The sequence below is a fragment of the Solanum verrucosum genome, unplaced genomic scaffold (genome assembly GCF_900185275.1).
Source record: "Solanum verrucosum unplaced genomic scaffold, falcon-dt-bn FXZP01000182.1, whole genome shotgun sequence".
In the NCBI taxonomy this organism is placed as follows: Eukaryota; Viridiplantae; Streptophyta; class Magnoliopsida; order Solanales; family Solanaceae; genus Solanum; species Solanum verrucosum.
The window spans coordinates 6,112,221-6,127,729 of record NW_026020378.1 but is presented as its reverse complement, the minus strand read 5'-3'; the positions used below and the strand labels follow the sequence as shown (position 1 = coordinate 6,127,729).

The 15,509-nt window shown below is 32.3% G+C and overlaps 2 protein-coding genes across 2 annotated transcripts; one reads left to right on the top strand and one right to left on the bottom strand.

Moving 5' to 3' along the window:
- The first annotated feature begins 6,127 nt into the window (after window positions 1-6,127).
- On the top strand, window positions 6,128-8,636 carry LOC125838766 (FCS-Like Zinc finger 10-like). The gene is made up of 3 exons (XM_049517804.1): window positions 6,128-6,287; window positions 6,856-7,962; window positions 8,044-8,636. Exons 2-3 carry the CDS (start codon window positions 6,893-6,895, stop codon window positions 8,195-8,197), a joined length of 1,224 nt encoding a protein of 407 aa, XP_049373761.1. The 5' UTR covers window positions 6,128-6,287; window positions 6,856-6,892; the 3' UTR covers window positions 8,198-8,636.
- A 1,125-nt stretch (window positions 8,637-9,761) lies between these two features.
- On the bottom strand, window positions 9,762-14,652 carry LOC125838499 (probable E3 ubiquitin-protein ligase RZFP34). Its single transcript, XM_049517536.1, has 11 exons — window positions 12,815-14,652; window positions 12,482-12,569; window positions 12,085-12,144; window positions 11,866-11,898; window positions 11,576-11,653; window positions 11,379-11,422; window positions 11,045-11,085; window positions 10,854-10,936; window positions 10,662-10,753; window positions 10,464-10,575; window positions 9,762-10,377 (listed from the first exon to the last, which is right to left on the bottom strand). Exons 1-11 carry the CDS (start codon window positions 13,003-13,005, stop codon window positions 10,264-10,266), a joined length of 936 nt encoding a protein of 311 aa, XP_049373493.1. The 5' UTR covers window positions 13,006-14,652; the 3' UTR covers window positions 9,762-10,263.
- Window positions 14,653-15,509: the final 857 nt, after the last annotated feature.

The window sequence follows — 15,509 nt, the reverse complement described above, 5'->3', positions numbered from 1 at the left end:
TAGAGGTGTATTCACTCATGTTGCAAGATCAGGGGTGTATTTAAGTTTAGTTCGTCAAGTAAAGAACTGTTTTTAAGATTGTCAATAGTTTAAGAATAAAACTAATAATTCGCACCGAATTTAGAATTATTTTGAATACTTCTCTCTAATTATAAATTAGATTGATGAATTTGCAATTCAGAACTGCCTAATAAGTCGATTTAATCTCTTTACCATCAAAATTAAACACTATTAATTGGACTTGATGATCAGATACATATTGAGCTTAATTAGTTGCATTTTGTGCGTGACCCACAGACAGATTAATTAAGAAAATCTATATAATTAAAATTAAGATTCTATCGTTAGGCACAATAATAAGGTAGAGACTAGAAAGACTAATTATAATTATAAAAATAATAAATGGTGAATGTACATGACCATTTGCCACGTGATGAACAATTGATGAGATTACTGTATAAATATTATATTGACAATTTGATAAGATTATTAAAATATATATAATTACGACCGGCATGATAATGTCAAGTTTAACATATTATAATTATTATATTTATATATTATATGATATAGAAAAAATATACAAACAAAACATGCTTTGACAATTGTGTTTCCTAGGTAGGTTGCACATCTTCTAAATTTACGTAGTCTTATATACGATTTTATTATATTTATTTAATTTGGTGTTAAGGAAAAAAATAGTTACTTTAATTAATTTTAAATAAAATAAATGGGAGCCACTCTTGTCCTTTTAACTTTTTCTTTGTTTCCTATTAGTATTTACTATAACGTGAATTCAGATGTTCTCTATATAAAGTTTATTTAAGTAGAAAATATTTTTTCTCAAAGTTTTTTCATATATTTAGTTCAAACTTAAGATCGTTATCTATCAATGAAAAGATTTATTCGTCCCACCAGCCATCACAATTCCTATTGGTCACTTTCGCTCTCTATCTTTACGTAGAGACTTTAATTTAAAATAATGAATCTTATTTTAGTTATGTTGAGTATTATGACACATAAGATAAAATTATTCTTTTAAATGAAAATGTGAAATATAAAAATAATTACAAACGATGATGTTTTGTTGTTTCTTCTTCAATAGGTTGTCTTTTAGTTAAGCATTACAATTAAAGATAAATTTATATAATTAAAATATATAAACTACTTAAAGTGACCGGCCTATTTGACAATATCAAGGGACAAATATAAAAACAAACATTAACACTTATAATACTATATTAATTAAATAGAAATGGATTATATTAATTATGTAAATGTGTTTTAATAAGTTTATGCTTGACAATGACAATTAATACAGAAACCACAAAATTGATTTTTGGAATTTACTAAAAAGGAAAAACAGAGTAATCCAATTTATACTTTTTCTAAAAGTTGTTTATTAAGGAAAAAACCAAGTTTAAATTTCATACTTTTTTTTTACGCAAATATGACATGATTTAATTCGTAATAATAGACTAATATATTTATGAGCAACTTTCACATATAGCAAACATAAAAATTATATTTGTATGTTATAACTATAGTTTGCATAATTGCGCTCCATAGCAAATTTTATGTTTGCTATGGAGCCTTTGATTTGTATAATTCGCTAGATACATGCAATTTTATACAAATTGTTCAGTTTTGTATAAATTCATTTATACATTATAATTTGTATAATAAGATCTGTATTTGTATAATTATAAGTGTATAAGACAAAAATATATGTATTTGTATTTGTATATACACTTTTCTCTCGCTTTATACAAACACAAGCACATTTTATATTTTTTATACCGAAATGTATAAAATGACCAATTGTATATCGAAGATGGCTAATTGTATATCGAAGATGGCTAATTGTATATCGAATCAGATGACAAAAAAAGGGGATGTTTGTTGCGAATTACAAATAAAATAAACTATGACTATAACATTTAATTTAAATTAATAATTTGTTATTTCATACAATTTTCCCTATATTTATTTACAGTCGATATAAGGTTCTTGAATTAATATTTGGCACTATATATATAGAGTATACATATTGCATCTTAATAATTAATTAGATGTTCTTAAAACTCACATTAGTTAATTTAATCTCTACGTACGTCTACTAATTTTGCTTCTCCATGAGAATATTTCTTGATAAATGAAAAATAAATACATCCAATGCAGATTCTTTTTTGTTTTTTTACGTACAAGTTGATAGAAATGGAGACGCAACATCTTGGTAGTCGATAAATATGTCTATTTCAGTCGTAAATGGATCCATAATTTAAATTTAATGAATTTAATTATTTTATTTTTTCTCTCGATTCTTAGCATTGAGCTTTTTACATATTTTTAAAGCTTTAAGCTGATATCTATCATTTGTTATTATTGTTAGTAAATTTTTATGAATAAATTTATTATTTAACATAAAAAATACTAGGTTCAGATGAATCTAATTGCGGTAAGGTTGGATCTCCCAAGGAACATGTCTTATTCTGTCACAATGTTGATAAATTAAATTGTTGTATATAATTCCAAAGTTGTCTGCATCACCATGAATTGCAAGGCCATCTTCACAATTATTACTTATGTTATAAAACAAACGTATAAATCCAATCTAGAGGTAGACCGAGTAAGAATTGATTTTTGTATAATTTTTTTAGAAAATGTTTTTCTTATTTCACATATATTTTGACATTGATTTGTGTATTTTGACCTATAATTTGTACACAATTAAGTAATTTGCCGCAATTTGAGGTTTGATTCGATAGTGACATGATATTCTATCGCATTAGGCTAATTAATCATCGGTTATGGGAGATTTGCACTAAGTAGAACTATTTTAGCCATATGCAAATTTGAAATTTAAATTTATGCATTCAATTTTAAAGATATCAATATTGATTATGTATATATTTATATTCCATATTAATTACGAGTTCAGATGCATCCATAATCAAAGGGCAATATTTCCCCTTGATTTCACGCCGCTATTTAATTTTTATTCCTATTTAACTAAATTTATAAGAGTAAATTCCTAAAGAATACATAACTTTGAATTTTACAATTTATGTGCCACTTGGGTTTACAAATGATTTTAAATTTTTTAAAATGAGAGCATAATTAAGTTGAATATTGAGTATATACAACATGATCAATTGACATACACTACGTGGAATATCCAACACATTATACATCACTTTGATAGATCATGATCCTTATAAATATCTAACACACAATTATTGGACATGTTAAGTAAAACACATTTTGCAAAATGATGTGTACAATTCAACCAACATATATTCAACAAATTAAAGTGGTTAAGTACAAATCAATAAAGTTATTTCTTAATATTTTCGAAATATCTTAAATCGATCGCTTTATACATACTAAAAATTACTTTACATTGTATTTTATTATCAAAGAAGTTCCTCCTAGATCCATCCCACCTAAACGTAGATCCATCTTTGTTTTAGATCTACCTCTTCAAGTTATAACCACACCATTCATTACAAATTAGAATTGACATTAGGATTGATTACATATGCATCAACCACCTAACAACATAATAATAATCACATATTAAGCAATTTTCTCTGATACACTTTTTATCGTCCGTATTTATATGACACTCGTCATGAACAAATAAGCTAGAGATATTCAAACATTAGACTTGTTTGCTCATGTCATGTTTTGACGTCAATGAAATAATAAATTAAAATATATTTTTTCAAACAAATTAAATTACATTTTTTCAAAAGAAACGGTCATCAAAAAAGAGTTCTAGCTTGTACCTTGTTCAGGGAGCCACCGAAAGGTGACATAGTTCTTTAATTTATTTATTCACAATTTTCTTTAAAAATTCACAACTGATATATTAATTAATAAAATAAAATAGGAAAAAATTTAAAAAAATTACAAGGGGACCCTATAAAGGTATTTAAATTTGTCGTATAGTGATGAATCATCATCACTTCCAAACAAAAAATAATAGTAACTGAAACTCTGAAAAAAGGATGCCCTTTTCAAAATCTATAATGATTTTTTTTTCTTTTTATTTTTTCTTTTGTATAATGATTTTTGTTTTTAATAGAGGCACCAAATTACGAAAACTCACATGCAATTGAATAAAGTACTACTCACTATGTACTACCAAGAATAATTTTTGGTACTATATATACTTGATGAGTACCACTACTTTATCTTATTTATTTATTTATATTTATATAACTCCCTCCATTTTATTTCAAAAAATAATTTATATAGAAAATGGTGTTAAAAAAGAAGGTATTGTCATTGTCGTTAATTAGTTCGGCCAATCGAATTTACTAGACGTAAATTTAAATTAATCGTAAATGTGAATTACGAATACTAAACAATAATTTGCACAAATAAACTTTTTTGTGCTATCTTTTAAATTTGAATTTTGCTTGTAAAAGTTTGTAAAAATAGATTCAGCTCTATAATGAATATGTCATCTTGCAATAATTTTTGAAAATTTAGTGATGGTTTCTAATGACGATATGTGTGTATTTAATAAAATACAAATGTCATACAATGAAATATAATGATAAACAAGTGAATGTAAGTTAATCTTGTATTCACATACAGGTAGAAATATTGTATATGCCTAAATACACTTATTCACTTATTAGACACACAAATACTATTTTTACTATATTTTGAAATTAAAATTTCACTTTGTTTCGTAATTAAATTAAAATCTCACTATGTTTTGTAATTAAATGAAATTAAAATCTTACTTCACACTAAATATTTTTTTATACTCATGACCGAACCTAAGATCTTCAATTAAGGGAGCAGCAACCACATCCACTCCATCCCATTGGTGATTGTTTTTAACTTATCATGAATGTCTTGATATTAGTCAAAGTCTACACTTAATTTGATATATTCTTCTAAAATATCTTCACTATTACAATCTTTGAATAACTTGTTCCCAATTAAATGAACCATAACCGATGACTACAATTAATTTGATTTGATCTTCTAAAATTCTTCAATGTTATAATCTTTGAATAACTTGATCTAGTCAAATGAATCACAAGTGTCTTTATATTAACCAAAGACTACAATTAGTTTAATATATTCTTCTAAAAAGTCTCAATTATTATAATCATCAAATAATACATTTCCACCCAAATAAATCATAAGTGTCTTGATATTAATAAAAAAAATATAAGTAATTAATTTGAATTTTTAAAAAAAATATTCCAATCATAATTATAATCTTCAAATAATTTGTTGTCAACCAAATGAAGTATAAATGTCTTGATATTAAGCAAAGACTACAATTAATTTGACATGTTCTTTTAAGATATACAATTAATTAAACAAGTTCTTCTAAAATATCTTGATCATTATAAAATGTTTAAATAATTTGTTCTCAACCAAATGAATTATAAATGTCTGAAAGTTAATACTATAATTAATTTGACATATTCTTTTTAAACATTTCGATCATATAGTATTCGAATAATTTATTCTTAATCAAACAAATCATAAATGTCTTAATTAATATTAATTATAGACTATGATTAATTTGACATGTTTTTTTTTTAAATATCACGATTATTATAATTTTTGAATAACTTATTTCCAACCAAACAAATCATAGATGTCTGGATATTAATCCAAGACGTTAATTAGTTTGACAAGCTCTTTTAAAATATCTTTTTATCTCCAGAACAATGAAAAATAAATTTGATGAAGAATTGTTCATTAAACTTTATCAATTTATCATGATTAAATAATGTAATTAGTTATAATTAAGTAATAGTTTGTTTATATAAAACATCTGGTGTATTTATTACTCTAGTAATATAAACACCCATTACAAATTATTTCTTACCAATTAATACTTGCTTATCTCTCATGTTACTTATTTTTACTTTTTTATGGACCATCTTAATGGCTTAATTATTATTTTTTTCCAAAAAACAAAAAAATTCAAATAAAAGTCAAAACAAAAAAGCCTACATAATTATCTACATCATTTATTATCCTTTGTATTTATACATGTATTTTGTTTTCTACTCTGTATTTTCTACACAGAGAGAGAAACTGAAAGAGTATTTGAGAAGCTCTCACTATTTACTGATTTTGATGCAAATTGTGAGAGAAAGAGAAAGAAAAAGATGTACTGAAGAAGCCACACACACACACTACTGTGAGAGATAAAGGGAAAGAGCTCTTCTCTTTGCATTTATACTTCTTCTCTCACAAACTAAATTCTTCCAACTTTGAAGCTTCTGGAACTAATCTACCAGGTGGTTTTCCCTCTTTGTGAGTCCCTTGAAAGGAAAAAAGTTTTTTTTTTTTTTAAATAAATAAATTGAAAATCCATCAAGAAAATGAAACCCCATCTTTGATTTTTGATTTTTGATTTTCAAGATTCTTGTGTGATGCATGAACCAAAGTTGAAATCTTGAAAATGGGGTTTATGTGGGTTTAATCATTTTTCTTGGAGATGTCAATGGTGGTTTTTTTTATAAAAAAAATTCAAACTTTTTGTTCTGGCCGTAATCTACATTTGCAGGTCTTTCTCTTGTTGACTCTTGGTGTTCATTGGTTTTGACTATTTTTTGTTATTTCTAACTATTTATTTTTCTTGAGAAAAAGTTTTCCCCTTTAATAATCTATGTGGGTTTTATGGATTCTTGAATTGTTTTTTGTGCATTTATCATCTTCCTTCTAACCCCTTTAAAAATGCAAGCTTTAATGTAGTTGTTCTTTAGATGATTTGATGGATTTCTCATTTGGGGTTTCTTTTTATAAATTTGACATTCTTGATGATTTATTTAGTACTAAGGCAAAACATGTTGGATCTTGATGCAGGTTTTGGTGGACTTTTAGGGCTGAGGGTTTAAGGATAATGTTGAAGAAGAGGACCAGATCACACCAGAAAGTTCACACAATGGGACATTTGATGTCTGATGGTATCTCAGATTCTTATTTTCAATCTGATGTTTTGGTTAGGAAACATAGAAGTAACTCCTTTTTTAATGTTCCTGGTGTGTTTGTTGGGCTTAATCCTAAGGGTTCAGAATCTGATTCAGTGAGAAGTCCTACTTCTCCACTGGATTTTAGGGTCTTTTCAAATTTGGGAAACCCCTTTAGGTCATCAACTAGTGAGGGGGCTGGGGCTAACAAGACATGGGGTTGTACTAAAGTAGGCCTTGGCATTGTAGATTCTCTTGATGATGAAATGAAACAATCGGGGAAAGTTTTTCGATCATCCGATAGTAAAAATATTCTTTTTGGCACACAAATGAGGATCAAAACACATGATTTTCAGAGCTGTGTTGGTGATTCTCTTGAGGAACCTAAGTCACTCCCTAAGATTATCTCGATTTTTCCTCATACTTTGTCCAAAAGCTCCGATCTTCGAAAGGGAAGTTCTGATGTTGTCTTTGGAATTGGAGATGCCCTGTCGGAGCATGAGTTGTCCAGAAATTTTCGTTCTTGTTCTCTAGACTCTGGAAGGTCTAGCTCACGTTTCGCAAGCTTGGCGAACCGTACTGTGGCTTTTGGTTCTGAAAATGCAATAAATCCAGTGGTTTCACATACTAAATGTGTTAGAGGTTGCTCAAAGTTGGGCAATCCTGCAGGTGGTGCGAAATTGAGTCCTATACCCACACCTGTTGGCTCTAACACTAGCTTAGTTGGTTCTATTTCAGCTAGTGACATTGAACTTTCTGAGGACTATACCTGTGTGAGAACCCGTGGACCCAATGCCAAAGTAACTCATATCTTTTGTGACTGCATTTTAGAATGTCACAACAATGAGTTACCCAATTTTTGTAAGAATGCTAATGAGAAAACCGTGCTGCCTGAGGTGACGGACAGCTCAGAGGTCCTCACTTCATTTCCTTCAAGCGATTTTTTGCGCTTCTGTTCCTCTTGCAAGAAGAAGCTGGATGGAAAAGATATTTACATGTACAGGTCTGTTCATATTCACTGCAATTCTAACAGTTCTAATGACTTGATGATTTTGATAGTGAAAATTTGTATTGTGTTTTGCAGAGGTGAGAAAGCTTTTTGCAGCTTGGATTGTCGGTCTGAGGCGATTTTAATTGATGAGGAGATGGAGAAGAAAGTCAATAATCATTCTGAAAGCACTATTAAGCCAAACAGCCGTGATGAAGTTTTTGACACCGGCTTGTTCATCGTTACATAGGATGCCGGAATTGCACTGCTGTAGCTACTAAGCCCATGATTGATGAAACCGCCGCACTGGTTAACAACTAGACACCCTGGTCATCTGTTTACTAAGAGCTGTTTTTTTGTGCATCTTTGTGCAGCCATGGGTGATCAGATCATGTATTGCTACTTGTGTGAACTGTCTTTCCTTTCTCATGGTCTTAGTGGTTAACGGTCGCAAACTGCGAATTTTGCTTTATATAGTTCTGAATTTGTTTATGTAATAGTGGAGTATAATCTCAAAAAAAAAAGGATAAGAAACTTAACTAGAAGGGTTGTAGCCCATCCTTGTGGCTCCCCAAATTTTGGTTTCTCACCAAGCTGATATTACCTGTCAAAGTTTGATAAATACAAATGTTTATGACTACATACATTACTTCTGTTTTGTATGAATAAAAATGTTTTGTAACTACTCATTGCTGTCCTCGTTGTTTACTGCTAACAGAATCTGTTTGTTCTCTGCTTATGTAAATGTGTTAGTCATGATATGCTTTCTTGATTGTGATTTAGACTTTACCGATGCTAGTAAATGTTGATTTGGTCTTTTAGTCGGTGAAGATAACATAGCCTCTTGAGGTTTCTGTTTTTGTTGTTCTTTGAATACCCCTCAACCAATTGCTTCCATAATCCTAGGTCTCATTTCTTTGATCCTCAACTTGTCTTTTTCTTGAATGCACTTGATAGATATGTTGGGAATATGTTTGTCATGTTAGTACATCTAGACCCCTATGTTTTCTGGGGATCTTGTTGTTCTGTGAAGATTTGAATGTCAGTAGAAAATACAGAACTTCTGATACTTTTTAGTTTGTTTTGTATTTGAGATGAGCTTACATAGAGCGACATTGATAGTGATGTGATGATTCATGGAGCCGATCCTAACTTGTTTGGGATTGAGGCATAGTTTTTATTGTTGTAGTTTGTGTAAATCCTTTTTATTTCTTCAGATTGAACTACACCAGTTGACACAGTAGTGTCTTGTTCCTTCAACTCTTAGATTAGCACTACACCAGTTCTGTTTATACTCTGCGTCTTGCATAGCTAACACTACCATGATGATGCTACGATGTGCCTGTATTGACGTTACTTGCAAACAATGCTGATACTATATATCCATAAAAACACACACATGTTTGATTATTCTAACTAGTCGAAACGTCCTCACTTTAGAGAGGTCCTTTCGGGTTTAATTTTAATTCCATGAGAACACTGTTTTGGGAGATTGAGGTAATGTTGGGAACATGTGCTATACTGTACTGTATGTGAAGCCTGAAGGCACTAATGGCCTATGCAGTATCTTTATACGTGTATCTTATCTATGTTTCCTTTTTCTTTTTTTACCTTTTTGTGATGTTACCAATTTAAGTAACTTGGGGAGTAAATGTTGACAAGGGTCACTCATCTAGTCAGGTAATTGTTCTTTTCATCTATCACTTTACCTCAGAAAAAAGAAAAGGTATACTGCACGTTAGAAAATTGAAAGGGACTAGCTTTTTTCTTTCTTTGTTTCAATACCTTGCAATCTAAGAATGCATAGTCAGGATAATTTAACTAGGTACCCGTCATAATATTTTTTTTAAAGAACTATAGTACTCTTTAAATATGAAGTAATGATACAAATTTAACTTCACACGAGTAATTAACTGGAAGGTGCAATATCACACAACACTTCAGGTCTCAGCCACCTGACATGCCACAGTTCTACTTGCTCTCTGCTATAAAGGATTGAATCACGCATACCAACAATATTTGTGCCAAGACTGAACAAATAATCAGTGTCTTCAAAATTACACTGGCATGTAAAACACACATACTACTACCAAGGAACATTGAAGATAAATAAACTGAAGAAATGCGAAAACACGATAACCCCAGAAATGCTACAAGCATGATCATAGTAGAACCCCTTTCCTTCCATCATTTCTTCTACAATCTTAGCAGCATTGTAAAGCCCAATCATTCCCAATCAGAGGTACCACCCTAGCCACATAGGGCGTGGGATCATTTTCACTTGAAAGCCAGACTGACTATTGCTATATGGTCCCTCTATCTGCCTCTTATTTGGCGGGTGTTGTAAGATTTGCAACATGGACATTTCTGAGCCACAAAGTGAAATTGCACTTCTGAGGTGATTCCACAATCATTACAAAGGATCCAAACCTGCAGTATCATAAATTTCATTTACTTTTTGAAGCTCTGTTGGCATATTAACGCAATAACAAGAACAGTTCGGAAAATACACTCACCTTCTTGTCTTGATAAGGTTCGGGCATCGGTGTTGCAGCAATCTCCATGTCAAATTTCTCCCACACCTTCGACATATCACATACCGACTTAGAGCAGAGAGGACAAGCATACCTGTTGCAAAGTTGAAGTCAGATCAGTTGTATAGACAACCTGCACACATGTTGAAAATAGGGTACAATAAAGTAACAATAACTTACTGGTAGTGTTCCTGCATCTCCTTCAAGCAGTTCTTATGAATAGTGTGTCCACAAGGCATTACTGTTACATCATTTATCGACTCAAAGAGATACTGCATATAACCATTCTCAATTCATTCGGTTGCAACATCACAGAAAAGGTTTAAACAAGGGAAAAACAACTGGGGAGAATTTTTTTATTGCAATCCATACCTCAAAACAAACAGGACAGTCGTGATGCATTGCTCCCTCTACACAGGGGTGGCTGTTCCTCAATAGAACTGAATAACAACATCCTGTATCACACAACCACCACATAGTAAGAAAAATGAAATTCCAAAAGATAATACGTAGTAATGCACAAACATGAGCCTATGATAAACAAAGGGATGACTGAGACTTACTGCATTTGGGACAGTGGAAGAAGTTCTCCATCCCACCAATCCTAGAAACATAAAAATAATAAAAATAGAACACCAACATCAGAATCAATACAGAGTTTAAACATCAAATGTATACACAAAGATAATATGGAACAGTTCAGATGAATTGGTATTGAATTGCAGACAGGTCTTTTTGTTATTACACATGGAAGACGTTAGCAAAGGTGTTATCTCCTTTTCTTTAGTTACTTTTTTTGCACTATCAGAAGCTCAACAGAAATGAGAGAGAGAGAGAGAGAGAGAAAATGTTATGGAGAATGGGGAAGGCATTGGAATTTCAGCTAAGTAACAATACCTGCATATTCCACAACCATTGCAGTGATACTGTCTTTTGGATATCTGCAACATGAAAAGTGGAGAAGAGGTTGGTCAGCACATTACATATTTCACTTACAGCTGCATTTCCTTGTTACTATCATCAACTCCTTGAATTCAATGTGTGTATTACGCAGTTTCATGTGAATAACTTGAGAGAGGAGAATTAAAACTTACATCATCATCAAATAGCTTACACGTTTCACAGAAATATCTCCCCATGCACACACCGCAATTGATGCAAACTTGCTGAACCTGGTAGAGAACATCAGTGATAACTAGTCAGAATGCAAGCTGCTTGGCTGGAATAGCAAACATCAAACCAAGAGAACTCGGTTCTCTTCGGGTTCTTGATCAATAAACTGTCATGCTCAAGCAAGAAAGACTTGCATTACTCAATTGCAAACATCCTTAAAATCGTGACCTCATAACAGAGTAAAGGGCAGGACAGCATAAACACCACTCACCTCTTGCTCTGTATCACAAAGTGAGCATATAACCTGCAGAAAACCCAAAACAAATGAGTATATGTATTCTTTTATGCATCGTGTTCAGATTCCATTCAAAATTAAATGAAGAGAAGGTAAAACTAGTTGATGGAAAGGAGACCAAGGAAGAGAATTACATATTGGGGGGGGGGGGGGGATTATTTGCACAAAAATAGTTTAACCAGTCAGGATTATTACCCTTTCCACCTTGTGACGAGGAATCTCATGTCGAAGTTTCTGGTCAACGTTGATATTGTTCTGTAGACAAGCAAATATGTTAGTAAAGTCTTTACCAACCAAAGATGGGAGATGAGTAATCTTTGGGGGGAAAATAAGAATCTTTGCTGATAAGGTAAAATCTAAATGATGCATAGCCACAATGAAATGATGAATGCTATGACGTGTAAATCAAGGTGCCTTGCAATCAAAAGGTACAAGAAAACGCTACATGACTTCAAACAATAATGCTCATGTCCCTGGATGCAGGTATTTTGTTATCTCAAATCTTACTGAGGTGGCATACTGTGCACCTCATTAACTACAGACATATTATACTTATTCGTAAGTGAATGGTCCATCATTCATCAGGACTTACCTTATATTCATTATGACAATGCCTACAGTCAAACATCTCATTGCAGCAAGGGGCTATAATGCGACATCTACGGCGATAGTGGGAACATCTGGAAAATAACACACATCTGAGAATAATTGATAATCATAACATCCACTATGTATGAGGTTTAGACAAACATATATCATAATATGTATCTACACCTTCAATGTTATAACAGAGTTGGTGAGCAAAGATCAACCAAGTATGATTGTACAAAATAGACGTAGGTTAAATTGGTGAAGAAAGATCAACCAAGAATGATTGGACAAAATAGACTTAAGTTTACTGTCATGAATGAGACAGAGAACATACCCATATTCCAAGTATCCTCTGTCGAGGGCTTCAGTACAAGTGGATTTTTCTTCATGTGTACTATCCTCAGGCAAGTAGCCCCCAGAGAAACTCTGAACCAGATCATCATCATTCTCAGATGTTGTAACATTTTGTAAGTTTAAGGCCTCATAATGTGGTGTCCCTGAATGTTCAATCACTATGTCTCCCATTTAGCCTTATGGATGAATTTAACAACTAGAAGCCCTGCATTCAGGAAACAGTCAAGGGAAAAAATCCTAAACCTACAAAGGCATGACTATTTGGCCCTCCAAATGGGCAAAACACCTCAGACAATGTTGTGTTGTCGCACATGAACACCAATTGAAACCAGCAACAACAAATTCCAACAAAGCTTGACAGCTCCAATCAGCAAACTCCACCATGAGAATTCATCAAAACAAGTTGATCTACAAGAATCCACAAGTAGGTTCAAAAGGAACCCAAACTAGAACTATCGTGAAGCATTGAGGAGCTCCAAAGCGTCCAGCAGTAGATAATAATGATTGCATGATGACTTCATTCTTGGAGAACTCCATTTAAAGAGATACTGATGAAGGGAAGTCCAACCTAAGGTAAAAGCAATGGACAACAATCAACCCCGTCCTGACAGAAAAATACTGGGAAAAGTGCGAAACTGCAGAGATGATTTATTTGTTGTCCATCACAGACAACCCTACCTCAGTCTGAGATTCTGCACCATGTCTCACTTCAACAAGGGAATCTTACCCTGAAGAAGAATTTTATAAATTCCTACTGTCTGTTAGTTGGATTATTTCATTGTCAGAAAGGAAAATCTTATCTGTTGGGTTACAACATCCAACTGATCCATACTCTCCAGTCTCCGGTGGTCATCTTTCTTTTTTGTTCACCTTTTCACCCGGAGGCTTATTGTTAACGAAAGACCTCATCATCGCACATGCCTAGCATTTTACTAAAATTCACAAAAACTGAAGTTGCAAACAAAAAGCATCATGTGCCACGATATCTTATTTTTCCACAGTCCAGTGTCTACCTCTCATGCGAAAGTAGGTAAAATTTATAATCTTTCATTACCATCAGTCAAGAACAGCTACAACTACATATACCAGATGATCTCTTTCAGGAGCCCAAAATTAGATTGGTTGGAAGATAAAACATACCAGAAAACTTGGAAAGCAATCGAAACTCCCAATCCTAAGTCAGCCTACTAAAGGAAAAGTGAGAACTGCAAATACCAATAGCCTCAATGGATACCAGCATCAGAAGTTGAACGCAAAATAGAAAAAGGAAACAGAGTGATGAACAAACTGAACAGAAGATTGACATAGATGTCCAATGAGAAGGGCGCTATCACGACTACTACTTCCATTTGATTGGAACACCAGCTTTTCAACTTCAGCTTGACCAAATACATGCTTATAAACGCTTGTGTTTATAGTCTCAATCTTCATAAGCGAAAAGAGATAGGGCAGGAAAAAAGAAAAGTATTTGTTTATTCAAGATCTTTATTATTTTTTTGTCTTTAAATTCGTCATCAACTTCTCACTGGAATTTTACTTGATAGCTGCAATTTACACACTGTCACAAAACATCAATATAGCTAAACCACCCACACACAAGTTCAAGGTACCCCATATCTTAAACCTGCGGGCACCTATATATTTTTAACTATAATTTTTCAAGGCTAAGAGTAAAACTAGATAATTTCATCAACTATCCTGAGACCAAAGAATGCCAAATTAGTTATCAATCGTTCCTACGGATATATTTTGCTGCCACTCAATCAATCAAAAGCAAAGGCCTCATGCAATCAATCAACCAACGTAAATGCCCCGAAACTGAGGATTATTATCAATCGTTCCTACGGATATATTTTGCTGCCACTCAATCAATCAAAAGCAAAGGCCTCATGCAATCAATCAACCAACGTAAATGCCCCAAAACTGAGGATTATTTACACTCGATGAATAAAAAATTGTGGATAGGGTTAATATAACCACAAAGCTCGAAAGCTCAGTGATATGAAGCAGCATTCCACCAAGATACATACGCTACATAACCATCAAATTCAACATAGATATTAGCAAGGCAACCAGTTGTAACACAACAGCACGCAAACCAATCATTCATGATCTCATGGCACAGAAACATAATCTCAACAGAGTCTCTTTCTCTTTCTTTTTTCCATAGCACAACAATCACAATTCTTATAGATTCCACAAAAATGGGAACCTATACGAGAGCACAATCAACAAGCTCCACTAAAAGTATCTCTCCTCATACAAACTAACGCAAATCCGTTATAATCGATCTAAGCAAACAAAGCCTATAAATTCACCAACACAAACATTTCATAGACTCCGCAAAAGAGGATGAAATGCAACAAACAATAAATTAAGCAGTACGCGAAAAATGAAGAATAAGATGAAACACAGAGATCAGTAGATAGGCGTCATTATAGGTCTAATCATACTTGCAGGAAACTATATAATAGCGCGAAATTCATACAGTCTACATACCTATATAAGTAAATTCAATAGAAATGAGAAGAGCGAAATACGGAATTACGGAGCAAAAACAAAAGTGAATATAAAAGGAAGCTAACGCAGGACACTTTGAATAACGAACTTTCAACTCCGATCGTCGGTCACAACTTGCTCCGATCAGATTCTCCGACCTGCAAATGCTGAATAAT

What these genes read in the sequence shown, in the direction of transcription:
- LOC125838499 (XM_049517536.1), bottom strand. Translation starts at nt 13,005, where the DNA reads ATGGGAGACATAGTGATTGAACATTCAGGGACACCACATTATGAGGCC. An exon ending in TTTGTGATACAGAGCAAGAG is followed by an intron (nt 11,654 to 11,865) that starts GTGAGTGGTGTT and finishes GTTCTCTACCAG; the next exon opens with GTTCAGCAAGTTTGCATCAA. An exon ending in AACCTTATCAAGACAAGAAG is followed by an intron (nt 10,378 to 10,463) that starts GTGAGTGTATTT and finishes ATGATACTGCAG; the next exon opens with GTTTGGATCCTTTGTAATGA.
- LOC125838766 (XM_049517804.1), top strand. Translation starts at nt 6,893, where the DNA reads ATGTTGAAGAAGAGGACCAGATCACACCAGAAAGTTCACACAATGGGA. An exon ending in AAAGATATTTACATGTACAG is followed by an intron (nt 7,963 to 8,043) that starts GTCTGTTCATAT and finishes TGTGTTTTGCAG; the next exon opens with AGGTGAGAAAGCTTTTTGCA.